This window comes from Barbus barbus (genome assembly GCF_936440315.1).
Source record: "Barbus barbus genome assembly, chromosome: 40".
Taxonomy (NCBI): Eukaryota; Metazoa; Chordata; class Actinopteri; order Cypriniformes; family Cyprinidae; genus Barbus; species Barbus barbus.
In genome coordinates this window covers 17634847-17648593 of record NC_136718.1, presented here as the reverse complement: position 1 = coordinate 17648593, position 13747 = coordinate 17634847, and the positions used below count along the sequence as shown (strand labels likewise).

Sequence of the window (13747 nt, the reverse complement as noted above, 5' to 3'; positions counted from 1 at the left end):
CTTTCTCCAGTGAAAAAGTCCATCGCCTGTTGTTCTCTCACATCAAAAACATATCACCAACATATTTGTTTAGAACTGTTTTGGACTGTTTATAAACGGTGTTTGATCTATGCATATTTCTCTCCTGATTCAGATAAGATAACTTTCACTGCAGAAAGCAATATGATGAATATAAGATTTTAGCTGCAAGCAATGGTTTAAAGTTAACGAAACATGTAACTGTCTTTTTGAGTGAGTCAATGAAGAAACAAGTGACTGTCTACTGAGTGAATCGTGTTAATATTGAGGAACTTACATTCGAAGGCTGTTACTTTGTCTGTTTTTGTTCCGCCAACTAAGTTCCTCAATATCAACATATTGCTTATTTGACTGTTTTATAAAAGCAATATTATGTTCGTCACAAAAACAGACAAAGTAACAGCCTTCAAATGTAAGTTCCTCAATATCAACATTGCTGATTGAACTCTTGAATAAAAGCAATGTAATGCTTGTTGTTTGGTTACTCACTAATAAAGACAGAATACTATCATGTTCCCACTGCTCTGTGCCTGTGATAGACAGTAGTACAGTGTGTGATTAGCACATTGCCATGTCATGAGTCAGTCATGGAAAGGCTTCATCCCTTTATCTGTTTCCTTCAGGACTGGAGTGTTTCCAGAAGGGTCACGCACATGTTAACCCAATTAATCAGTAGTATCCTTAATGGCGAAGCAACATGTATGTAACAGTCGGCTGATGGCATTTTCTCCTAGTGCTTGAGCTTTCTTAAACTGCAGGTCAGTTGGAGCTGAAAGTTCAGATCTCAAAATCTTTGCATGCAGTGATAGCATAGATCTCTGCAGCACTGACAGTCAATCCTTGCTCATGGCCCTTTTGAAGTCTAGACTGAAAGAGACTTGTTCTGTGTAAGCATTCCTGTTATGGGACAGGACACTTGCAGAGGCCTCAGTGGTTGAAAATAGTGCTGCTGCCTGTGGTAATATTCCAGCAGCAGACATGGACAGAAATATAGAAATCTTCTCATGTTTCTGGCTGTTTATATTTAAATATAGCTTTATTGGTACTGTTTATCAACTCTGAGATACTTATTATGGATAAGCATATTACCTTTCCTTATGCTTAGAATGTGTACTTCTTACTACTGCATGGCACAGTATGAGTTTCTGCTTGTGGCAGAAATATCTAGTACATACTGTGCAGATGGAAGGGTTTTCGGTTTAACTTATCACAATCAGTACTGACACCTTGACCTACAATGTTCTCCAAGGCTGATATGTTTAATCTGTAAATATGCTCTTCTCAGTCTTGACGGTAGAGTTGTTTCAGTTTTTGAAATCTAAACTTCTCAGTTGAAAAATGTGTTAAATAGATTAGATTAGATTAGATTCAACTTTATTGTCATTTATGCAGAGTACAAGTACAGAGCTAATGAAATGCAGTTAGCATCTAACCAGAAGTGCAAGAATATAGTGTTATATAAATAAGTAATGGACTTTTAAACATGTGCACTGCAAATGCAGCTGCAAGATTTGTGCTTTATTGTTGTAATGAATACTGAGTATGAGAAAGAATTGTATAATCAGTCCATTTGCAGGTTTTTTTTTTTGTTCACATGTAAAAGATTTCCACAATTTTCATAATTTTGCTCAATAGCAAAATGAGGAAGGTTAAAAAGTTGAAATGATCACATATTCCGTCAAAATCATGAGATAAAAGTCACATTTATGATATAAAAAGTTCAATTGTTGAGCAAAATTATGGAAATGGTAAATCATAAAAAAGGAAAATTATGAGATAAAAAGTTATGGCAGTTAAAAAAATAACATTACTTTTTGCCATAACTATGTCATAATTTTAACTTTTTATTTCATAATTAAGACTTCTATCTCATGATTTTGACTTAATATGTGATAATTTCAACTTTTTATCCTCATTATGACGTGATGTCATAATTCAAAAAATATATTTTTAATATTATAAAAATCTGGACACCATATTTTTTAAAAATCTGTCATTTCTGTATCATTGTGAGTGTGACGCATTAGTATTAATAGAAATTGTCACGTCTTTAAAGTGATCAAATTAATCATTAGTGATCCTCACACTTGCAATCACCTGTTGCTTTCGTCTGTTGTTAATTTTAATTAGATATTTTGTATTTTTGTCTTTCTAATAATATATCAAAAATTCAGTCTTTCTTTCATTCTGAATACTATTATTCTATTAGCACTCTATTTAACATTGTCAGTACTTGCATTAGGGGTTGGTAATGTGCAATGTGACAGAGCAGTATTGGAGATGATGAATTATCCTAGTTCATAGTTCATATTCATGAAGTGAATGATACTACTGTATATTCATGTCATCTGTTCTTGAGATGAGAGGGTGAATGCAGATGGTGGGCTCAGCTGGGAGAGCCTCTGCCAGCGTCACTCCCCCTCTCCTCCACTAAATACCAGCCTACATCAACCAGCGGAGCTTAACTCAGGAAGGGGGTACTCCAGAACACCATCATTCTGGAGAGCTGGGGTATTATCCACCACCTGATGGCCATGCATGGGATTTTGTGATGGACAAATAGTTAAGAATAGCAGCATGCTACCATACTGTTCTATGAGCCTGCAGTATACAGTTTTCTGTATGCATTGAATACTCAGATTATCTACTACATACATTTGCCAAAATGTACACACTGCCTGGAAAACTATCCCACAATGCATTCAGGTTGTCCTTTCATTCTGAAAGTAATGTTTATAATTTTTTAACACATTTTTCAACTGGATGCCACTTGATGAATTGGATATGCATGTAATTTGGTCATGTGTGACAAAATTGTTCCAAACTACTATTTGAAATGTTTATAATTGAGTAATGGGTACTGTGACTGTGATATATATATATATTTATTTATTTAATTTTTTTTATTTTGTTTATACAGTACTGTATGTCTATATGAAAGCAAGCATTATGTATAATCTCATTTAAGTGGACACTGTTATCATTAATATAACAGAAAGATGATAACAGCTACGCCCACATAGCACTTATATCCTCTTGCATAGGATTATATATTAATGCAGTACATTATTTCAGTGGTTTATTGCAACAAATGAGTGCAGTCCAGGTGTTTGCTCCCATAACTACACACTCAGCATTATAAGATGCAAGGAAGAGTGAAGTAGACAAAGTGAGACTCCGCTAGCTGAAAGACAGAGCATTAACATCTCTGTGATAACACAGGTGTTTGTTTGTGTATATGTGACACTATAGACAGAATCCTCAAAGATATAGAATCAGTTCCTGAGCTGAAAATAAACACATACTCAGAGTCTTCAACTCCTGACTCATCAAGTCTCCCACAGGAATAAATAGTGAATAGACCCTTAATGAAGTTCTCGTCTCATTGAGCTGTCTGTCAGCACTCTCTCTTTCTCAGCCATTACTCCCCAGGATCTCGCAGCTCACATACACAACGTATGCCTGACGTCCGTGAACGTGACTCAGTGCCCATGAGTCATTCTAAGAGCAGGGATCAAAACAGGAGGAGAGAAAGTTGTGGTTGCATTGAGGCAGAGGCAGATGTTGAAAAGCTTAAACAGGAGCTGGAGGCAATGTTGGAGGCAGTTTAGGGCAGACAGTTGGAGAGACAGACGTGGTGACATTTACTTAGGCCAGTTTCACACATACTGTGAGTAGCACCCTTAGAAGTATCTCAAACATGATGCTGAAAGTAGAGTTTCTGTATTATATTGGTCATCTGTCAAATGCTGAACCCAGCAGAAAACATGTTGTAATGCACAGTAGACACTATGTTTTGAAATATAGCCTTTTTGAAGCAACATGCTGTTCTAACCTATTATTTGAAAAAAAAAGTTATGTTCAGTAAATCTGTCAGAATCCAGATGATTTAAACAGTTCATGGGTTTAAACACTTTAGGGTTTGAGTGCAGTTCTGTGTAGTTTAGTTTCCTAATTTATCTTTGGTCCCGTTCCTCAACTAAATTTTTAAACACAATCAAGTTTTTAATAATCTTCCAAGGGCTGCATAATTAATCATACTTTAAGTGTGGTCTTGATTAAGCATAATCATCTGCAATATAACAGTTTAATGATTATTATGTAGCCCGAATTCTTCTGATAACCAATTTATACCTTATGGCCATTATTAAAGAAAATAGTGTGTGTTAATAGATCAGCAACATAAAAGGGACAATGATAAGGGATTTTTCAATTTAAAAAATAAAAATATTATCATGAGAAACCTGAGGTTTGAAGTTTCAGTTCACGTCATTAAATATCTGCTCTCTGTACTAATAGGCTGCCACGTTTGTAGTTTATGCAGAAATGGGAAGATGTTGCACGTGTCACTGTGTTGCTTCAGCTCTGACTGGTGGTCCCTTCCTTTTCTCCGCCCCCCTGCATTGTGGCCCCTCCCCCTAACCCCCTCTCCCTCTGCAGTGTACGTGTGTGGCATTTTGAGCACACTCACGGCAGCAGGTGGAGATGACATCATCTGCACTGCAGCAGACTGCAGCACTGTGTCTGAACAAAGACATGTCAATGCTGCTGCTAACTGGTGCTGCCACACAGCCGCTCTCTTGGCATCTTTAGTCTCTAGGTAGCTTACTTTCCTTCTGTCTCTCTCTCTGGTGTGGTGTCTGAATAGTTTTAATGCTGTGCTGGCAGACTGAAGCCCACTAATTCAATAAGTCATAGTTTAAATGAAAAATAAAGATACAAGTCCTCACCCACCAAGGTTTATTAATGGTAGTTGTTAAGGCTTTGAGGCTGGTTTAAGAGATTTGAACAAATCCTCAACCTCAAGTATTAAACTTTGGAAAATAACCCCTGGAAACTACATATTAACGTGCAAAAACACCTTAGAAATCACACTTTTTTTAACGGTTTTAGTTAACAACATCAGCACTGGTGTGAACTGACTCAGTCAGGGTTGTTAACTCTAGACCATATGTTGCTTGAGTTTAATGTTCAGTATAAAACTCTGTGACCTATCGCTGTCAATGACTGGTGTCCTTTAGGCAGGCAGACTCTTACTGAGTTGTCAAACATTGTGAATTTATGTACATGACCTCTGAACACCACTCCTGACATTTTCACAAAACAATACCTGCCTGCTTTGTGACGTTCATAGTCCTCTGGATTAAACAAATATATATTTTAGTGCAAAAGTGAAATGTTGCTTACTAGTATGTTAGCCCTAGTAAAATATAAACTACAAATACATTTACATATTTATGTATAAGTTCTTAATGAAAATTCCATACATTTGTAATTTAGGGACCAAATTTACTAAACAGGGCAAATTAGCATTAGAGCACAATAAAAGCACATGGAAGGGGGAAATTCTGCGGGTGATTTACTGACAAGGTGCACATTAAAGAACACAGACGCAACATCTAATTTCCATAATGACCAGCGCAATCTACCAAGAGCAGCGTAAATTACCGCCTGCTTTAAGACATGCTTTTTTGGCTGTTAAATAATGCCACAAATACCAGTGAATTGACGAGCGATGTTAGTAAATCACGTTGCGTGATTCATTTAAATACTCTCCTCCCATAAATTCACCGATCGAAAGATAAACTCCTGCAAATGCATATTCAATTAGGTCTCAAAAATAACTAGTAAATCCTGACAGTCATTTTTTAACGCCAAACGAGGGTTTGTGCTGGTGCAAACTGAAAGTAAATCTGGCCCAAAGTCTGTTAAATTGGAACAACAAATTTTTGTTCTTAATACACTGTGATTGTGTGGAAGTAGTGCTGAAGTCCAACTAAAGATATACTGATGTGCATTTGATTGTGCTAAAGTGGAACTATTGCATGTACTGTATATATAAGTAAATACCTCGCATTTAAAGACAGATATTATTCAAAAATCATACAATCGTCATCAATTGTGAGTGACATTAAAGGCCCGTTTACACCAAGGGTGATAACGATAAAGATATAGTTCTAAAAATCGTTCTCAGTATTAAGAAGAAAGTCCACACCACAGCTATAACGATAAAGGCACAGAGAAACAATATCATTGGAATCACTTTCAGAACAATTTTTTCCAGCTGATGAACGATACAAACATTGACACCCAATCAGAATCCATAACAAGCTCACGAATTTAAAGCGGCAGACAAGCGTGCGCTTAGAATAAACAGACGATATTGTCCGCTGGTGTGGACGCTAATATAGTTATGTGTATAGTCATTGTTCTTGGTGTGTGAATCAGCCTTAAAACACATTTTAGGCTTAATATTAAGAAATGTGTGTTGTGCACAAGTAGTACTAAAAATAAAGTTAAATTATAATTTTTTATATCACTAAGTCTCAAGCGATATGTCAGTAAATATGGTAATAGATTTTAACTATACTTAGTATGAAATAAAGGTATTTTAAATATATAATTTTTTATTACTTGGGAGCACAGGCAATACAGATTTGATTTCTACCTTCTTGCACGTTTGCCATCTCTCAATGTGTCTTTCCATTCATCAATAAACTGACACCAGAGCAAACTGCATCCCAGAATGCCCCTGTCGCTTGGTTACCGTGCAGCAGGAGGTTGCCACAGAAACAGGCTTATCAGTGCGAGGCACATACAGTTGTGTGTACTGGTGCTATAGCTCACCTGTGGTGGTCCCAGTACTTTATTATATGTTTAGTGTCAAAAGTCCAGTTAGGGAGCCAGCTTGATATTTCTGTCTGTGTCTGGATTTGGGTTAAAAAAGTAATTTTGTAAGCATTTAACTCATCCTGCAACCTAGCAGCCTTTCAGAACACCATAGCAACCAAATAGCAATGGACACTCTTGCCATATAGCAGTGGGCACTGACTACTCTTGGTAGTGAGTTTTGCACTTTTGGAAAATATATAAATCTAGTTCTGAAATACAAATGCAAACTAATTTACTGTATGTGTATGTTCTCCACTGTGTTTCCGAAGCTGAATGCGTTGATGTGCCTCATTACTGATTCCATTAATTTATAATAATGACTGCAATTACAGAAATGGTGATTGATAACATCAGACTCTGAGTCTTGATTGGATACCATAAGGGTAATGACTGAGTTTAATTAAACATGTAATATAGAATTTTGCTTGGGGATGTGTGCTAAACTAAAGAAGAAATTATTTCAGACCTCAGTGAGATATAGTGTAATTTACAGCAACTGTTTTCTTTTAATTGTACATTTAGTAGTGTTAAACTAAAGTTGGAACCCAAGTTTTATGAACTACTGTTGTTAAACTGATATTAATGTTCCTCTGCAGATAACCAGTTCAGAATGTCCATCCTGGAGCGGCTGGAACAGATGGAGCGCAGGATGGCTGAGATGGCCGGTCAGCAGCAGCAGGGCAGCGGAGGAACATCAGGGACTGGAGGGGGAGGTGGAGGAGGAGGCTCTAATAGCCAGTCTCAGGTATAGCAGCTTATCAGTAATTGATATGTGTGAGATTAGAATGCATTTTAAAACAGAACTGAATATTATGCATTTTGCAAACAGTTTTTGCTCCAATCTTTTGTGTCACATGGTTCTTCATAAATGTGACCCTGGACCACAAAACCAGTCTTAAGAGTCAATTTTTCGAAATTGAGATTTATACGTTACCCAAAGCTGAATAAATAAGCTTTCCATTGATGTATGGTTTGTTAGGATCGGTCAATATTTGGCCGAGATACAATTGTTTGAATATCTGGAATCTGAGGGTGCAAAAAAATCCAAATATTGAGAAAATCACCTTTAAAGTTGTTCAAATTAAGTTCTTAGCAATGCATATTACAAATCAGAAATGAAGTTTTGATATAGTTACGGTAAGAAATTTACAAAATATCTTCTTGAAACATGATCTTTACTTGGCATAAAATAAATATTTATAATTTTGACCCATACAATGTATTTTTGGCTATTGCTACAAATATACCCCAGCGACTTAAGACTGGTTTTGTGGTCCAGGGTCACAAATCATAAAAAGCATAGTCATCAAGAACCTAAAGGTAAATTGCATTTAGAATAAACAATAATAAAATTCAGTTACATCACTTGGCTGACAGGTTTACATATTTTAACAACTTGGTGTTTATTAACACTGCTTTTGTGAGCCAGTTGAACCAATTCATTAAAGCAATTTGTCCACAAATTGTGTATTGCTTCAGCTTTTCTACATGTGAGTTATAGCATCCAGTTTGAGCCATAATGATTATTGCAGAAAGTAGTGGATTGTGACAGTTCATTGAGTTTGTGAAGATGTCAGGCCCTCCATTTTCTTCTGCAGTTTTCGGGACAAGCAGGAAGCTCTTTTGAGAGTCGTGTGGTTGTTGTTTGTGAGAAGATGATGAACAGGGCCTGCTGGGCCAAATCTAAACATCTGATTCACTCCAAGACCTTCCGGGGAATGACCTTGCTACATCTTGCTGCAGGCCAGGGCTACGCCACCCTCATCCAGACTCTCATCAAATGGCGGTTGGTTAAGAGAACTTAGATCTGTCTACATCTATGTGTAAATATGTTTTAGCTGACTGTGTACTGATTACTAACGATGAGAAATGGTATTTGTTGTCTTATCCAGCACGAAGCATGCAGACAGTATTGATCTGGAGCTTGAGGTGGACCCTCTCAACGTGGATCACTTCTCTTGTACTCCACTGGTGTGTTAAGCAATTCTAAATGAACTTTGTCATGATTTGGCAAATAAACAGTAGCTTTCTTGCTTTTCCCACACCAATTTTTCTCTGTTCCTTTGTTGTAGATGTGGGCTTGTGCACTGGGTCACCTAGAGGCAGCCGTGGTCTTGTACAAGTGGGACCGGAGAGCACTGGCCATCCCAGACTCTCTAGGGCGCCTGCCTCTCTCCATCGCCCGCTCCCGTGGCCACACCAAGCTGGCAGAGTGTCTGGAGCAGCTCCAGAGGGAGGAACAGCAGCAGCAGCAGACCCCATCCTCTTTACCCCCCACCTCTAGCATGTCTTTCTCTCCCAACCCCGACATCCCCACCTCCAACAGCTGGATGGTCAGTTGGAGCAGTGACAGTATGGTGGCCCCCAGCGGGCAGAACACCGGTACAGCCACCACTACTACAACCCCTTGCATCAACCAGAACCCTGGTGAGAACCTCTAAAGTAGTTAGCTACTCTACAAGCTGCTAACAAAAAGTTGCTAAATACATGAAAGCTTTTTAAAGGGATAGTTCACCCAAAAATTACAATTCTCTCATCATTTACTCACCCTGAAGTTGTTCCAAACCTGTATAGATTTGTGTCTTCTGTAGCACAAAAGAAGATATTTTGAAAAATGTTGGTAACCAAATAGTTGACGTTAGCCATTGACATCCATAGTATAGAAAAATATTATGGAAGTCAGTGGCTACTGTCAACTCTAAGTATGGAACAATTTGAGGGTGAGTAAACAATGATAGAATTTGAAATTTTAGGTAAACTATCACTTTAAGGGGCATTGTCTTTTATATACTTTTACACTTATTGTACATACACATATACATCCTATATGTATACTATTTATGCTACCATTCAAAAGTTTGGTGTCAGTAAGATTTCTTATTGTTGTTTTTTTTAAGTAAACAGTAAAACAGCAAAGTTGTGAAATATTATTACAATTTAAAATAACTGAGAAATCATTCTAATATGCTGATTTGGAACTCAAGAAACATTTCATATTGTAATTTTTGCTGCTTAATATCTCTTTAGAAAACATGCATTTTTTTAATATAAGGTTCAACAGCATTTATTTGAAATTTTCAAACATTATAAATGTCTTCACTGAGAGTGAATGAATCTTGATAACATTAAACGTTAATCGTTAATATGTTAATAAATTTACACCAAATTCAACAAAAAAAGTAATATATTGGAAACAAAACATTAGTGAAAAACATCTCAGGTTACGCATGTAACCATGGTTCACTGAAGGGAACTCGAGCTGCGTCGCTAGGGGGCTAGGGGAACGCCACCAACATGACCGCGCTCTGAATCACGTGTGTAATCTGTCCAATGGATGGGCGAGACGTCATAGGTGGGTGACGTCACCGACCGGGACGCTATAAAAGCACGTGCGATGGAACCAGCGTTAGCTTCTAGGAATGAAGCAATCGCTCGCAGGGATGCCGGAAGTATGGCCTCGAGACGCCGCATCTCGTTCCCTTCAGGGTACCATGGTTGCATGCGTAACCTGATACGTTCCATTCCAGGAACTCGAGCTGTGTCGAAAACGCTAGGGGAACGAGATGCCCACGCTGCCAGACTTCCAAGTCCCTGCCCTGTGTGTATCCCTCAGGAGCACGACGAGGGCGAGAGAACGGAAGAGCCTGGAGTGGCCTGCATGTCTAGGCCATAAAATCTTATGAAGGTGAGAGGCGTGGACAATCCCGCAGCGTTGCAGATGTCCTGCATAGGAACACCTGCCAGAAAGGCCTTGGAGGCCGCTATACTTCGGGTGGAGTGAGCCTTGACCCCCAGAGGCAAGGGGATACTAGAGGACTCATAAGCAATAGTGATAGCATCCTCAATCCACCGACTAAGGGTCTGTTTAGAGGCAGGCAGACCCCTCTTAGGAGGACCGAAGCACACCAGCAGTTGGTCCGTCCTTCTCCACAGGGCAGCGCTTAGCCTCGGCCAAGTCTGTACCACAGCATCCAGCCCCAGTGGAGCTGGAGGAACTAGAGAGAACCAGAGGGGACATTGTGATGTCTCCTCAGTCACAAAGAGGTCCACCTGTGCCTGGCCAAACACTCTCCATATCTGCTTCACCACCTCGGGGTGAAGCATCCATTCCCCGGGCCTCGGCCCCTGTCTCGACAGGATGTCTGCTCCCATATTGAGATACCCAGGAATGTGGATGGCTCTCAGCGAACGAAGTCTGTCCTGGGACCACACAAGGATCTGGTGCGCCAGCTTGTACAAGGGGCGCAAACACAGACCTCCCTGTTGGTTGATGTAAGAGACCAGCGCTGTGTTGTCGGATGGTGATCTCTTAGGTCTGGGAGAAAGTATTTGAGTGCTGGAAACACGGCCAGCATCTCCAGGCAGTTGATATGCCACGTGAGATGGCGACCACTCCACAGACCGTGGGCAGGGTGGCCATCCATGACCCCTCCCCAACCGGTGAGGGATGCGTCCTTTGCTAGCGTTATGCCGGCGACAAGGAGCTCCCAGCACCAGGCCCTGAGACAAGAACCAAGGTTGTCTCCACATGTCTAAGGCACGTAGGCATTGCCGCGTGACCTTGATCATGCGAAGTGGGTTTCCCCTCGGGGAGAACCCCTTGGTTCTGAGCCACCACTGTATGGGTCTCATGTACAGCAGGCCAATAGGTATCACGTTGGACGCAGCTGCCATCAGACCCAGCAGTTTTTTAAACTGCTTGACAGTGAGTGACTGGCCTTCTCTCACTCTCTTGACTGACGTGAGGATCGACTCGATCTGAGCAGGGGACATGTGTGCCTGCATTGTGGTCAAATCCCACACCACGCCTAGATAAGTGGTTCTTTGTACTGGAGAAAGCACTCTTTTCTTGGCATTCAGTCTCAACCCCAGCGCTTTCATGTGTGCGAGAACGACATCTTGATGTCGAATCGCCAGGTGCTCTGATTGAACTAAGATTAACCAATCGTCGATGTAATTGAGTATGCGGATGCCCTGGAGTTGCAGGGGAGTCAGAGCAGCATCCACACGCTTTGTGAAAGTACGGAGTGAGAGTGCAAGGCCGATGGGAAGATCCCGATATTGGTAAGCTTTGCCCCCAAAGGCAAACCTCAGGAACTTCCATTGAGTGGGAAGAAGGAGACGTGGAAGTATGCTTCCTTTAGATCGATCGTGACAAACCAGTCCTCGGACCTGATCTGAGACACGACCTGCTTGATGGTAAGCATCTTGAGCTTCAGTCGTATGATTGAGCGATTCAACTGACGCAGATCTAAAATAGGACGCAACCCTCCATCCTTCTTTGGAACTATGAAGTACCGGCTGTAGAACCCGGACTCCCTTTCGTGAGGAAGGACCACCTCGATGGCCTCCTTCCTCAAGAGAGTGTTTACTTCTTGTTCCATAACCAGAGCCTGCTCGGGGCGCACCAGTGTGGGAATCACCCCGTTGAATGGCGGCAGCGGGGCGCCGAACTGAATGCGATAGCCTCTCTCTACAGTGCGCAGGACCCATTGATACACATATGGCAGTAGTCTCTTGAGTAGTCTCTTGAGACTGGCCTCTGGTGTACTCAGAGCTGCTAGCTCGGTGCCCTGAAGCGGAGGACCGGCAGGAGATGGCCAAACTGGCTGCTCTAGAGGCCCTCCTCAGCTCTGCTACGTTTCCGGGTGAAAATAACTGAGGGGAGCGCTTGCTGGAGACCGCTGCGCCCTGGAACTCTGGCAGGGTTAGCAGACTGATCTCCTGAGGGCACTGAGGAGAGACGGACATCGTGTAATGCGGTGTAACCCGCTCGTTCCCAGAGAGGTCTGGCCTCGTAAGCCCTGGGCCATTCTTGGTCGAGGACCTCCTAGACTGAAGTACGGTCCGTAGATCCGGCTTAGTCTTAGAGGCCCCCGACCCAGAGCATTTGCCACAACGCTCTGCTTTTGTGCCTCTCTATGTGAGGAGCTGGTATGCGGCGAGGGCTGCTGCCGCCCAGCAGCCCCCTGAGCTAGAGATCGGCGAGGGAGGAACCGCTGGAATGCCGACGCTTGTTTACGGGCCTCCTGGTACCTGTCAACGACGGAGTTGATAGCGTCGCCGAAGGTGCAAGTGGGGCACAAGTGGGGCGTCCATGAGGAAGACCCTATCTTTCTTCTTCATATCAGATAGGGTCAACCACAGATGTCTCTCCACAGCCACCAGTGCTGCCATAGACCTGCTGATGGCACGGGCGGTCTCTTTGGTGACGCAGAGCGATAAATCATCGATTCTACGGCGCTCAGCGAAATCATCAGGCTTGAGCTCCTCTCCCTCATCCAGCTCTTTGAGCAGGTCAGCTTGGTATGCCTGTAACACCACCATGGTGTTCAGACACGCACCAGCCTGACCTGCAGCCGCATACCCCTTGCCCACCAGCGCTGATGTTTTGCGCAGCGGCTTGGTGGGCAAGGTCGTAGCCTTCAGAGACGACGACGCGCCGGGGGACAGATAGCTCACGAGCGTCTGTTCCACCTGGGGCATTGCTCTGTAAGCACGCTCGTTCAACCCCGCCACATTACTGTAGTTATCAGAAGCGGATGAAGAGGTGGGCCGAGAATGGTTACGCCCACTATCTCGACACCTCGGTGTGGGGATCGGGATAAAACGGCAGGCTCCGACGTGAAGGTGGCGGCTTAGTACGCAGAAATCTCTCATCTAATTTACTCTTCTGTGGTTCAGCCTGTTTCTCGGCGGGCCAGCTGATGTTTAATTTGGCCACAGCGCAAGTAACCACCTCCACGAGCTCCTCATATTGGGGCGACTGAGTGTGCGACTCCTCATCGACGCTCTCCACATCAACCTCCTCGGAGGAGGAAGATAGGAGAAGCGTCAAGCCGCCTCCCCAGGGGGAAGAAACCGTGCAGCGGGCTTCCGATCCCAGAAAGCGGCCGCTGGATCTGACAGGTCAGGAAGGAGATAGGGACTCGCCCGTCTCCATTCCCTCTGCCAGATCCGCCTTGCGAACCCGAGTGCAGCCGCCTCTCCGCCTCGGCGGAAGCGGGACCAGCACCGCGGGGAACGCTGGCGAAGGCTCCCTCGCGAAAGATAGCCT

The 13747-nt window shown here is 42.3% G+C and overlaps 1 protein-coding gene across 1 annotated transcript in view; it reads left to right on the top strand.

Annotated features, from left to right (window-relative positions):
* The window catches only part of LOC306859573 (calmodulin-binding transcription activator 1-like), a gene marked incomplete at its 3' end in the record, with an annotated part of 401012 nt that overhangs the window by 379531 nt on the left and 7734 nt on the right, over positions 1-13747 (top strand). The window contains exons 12-15 of the mRNA XM_079400671.1: positions 7287-7435; positions 8289-8476; positions 8583-8661; positions 8763-9117. Of these exons, the coding sequence (XP_079256797.1) occupies positions 7287-7435; positions 8289-8476; positions 8583-8661; positions 8763-9117 (771 nt within the window). The remainder of the gene's footprint in view (positions 1-7286; positions 7436-8288; positions 8477-8582; positions 8662-8762; positions 9118-13747) is intronic.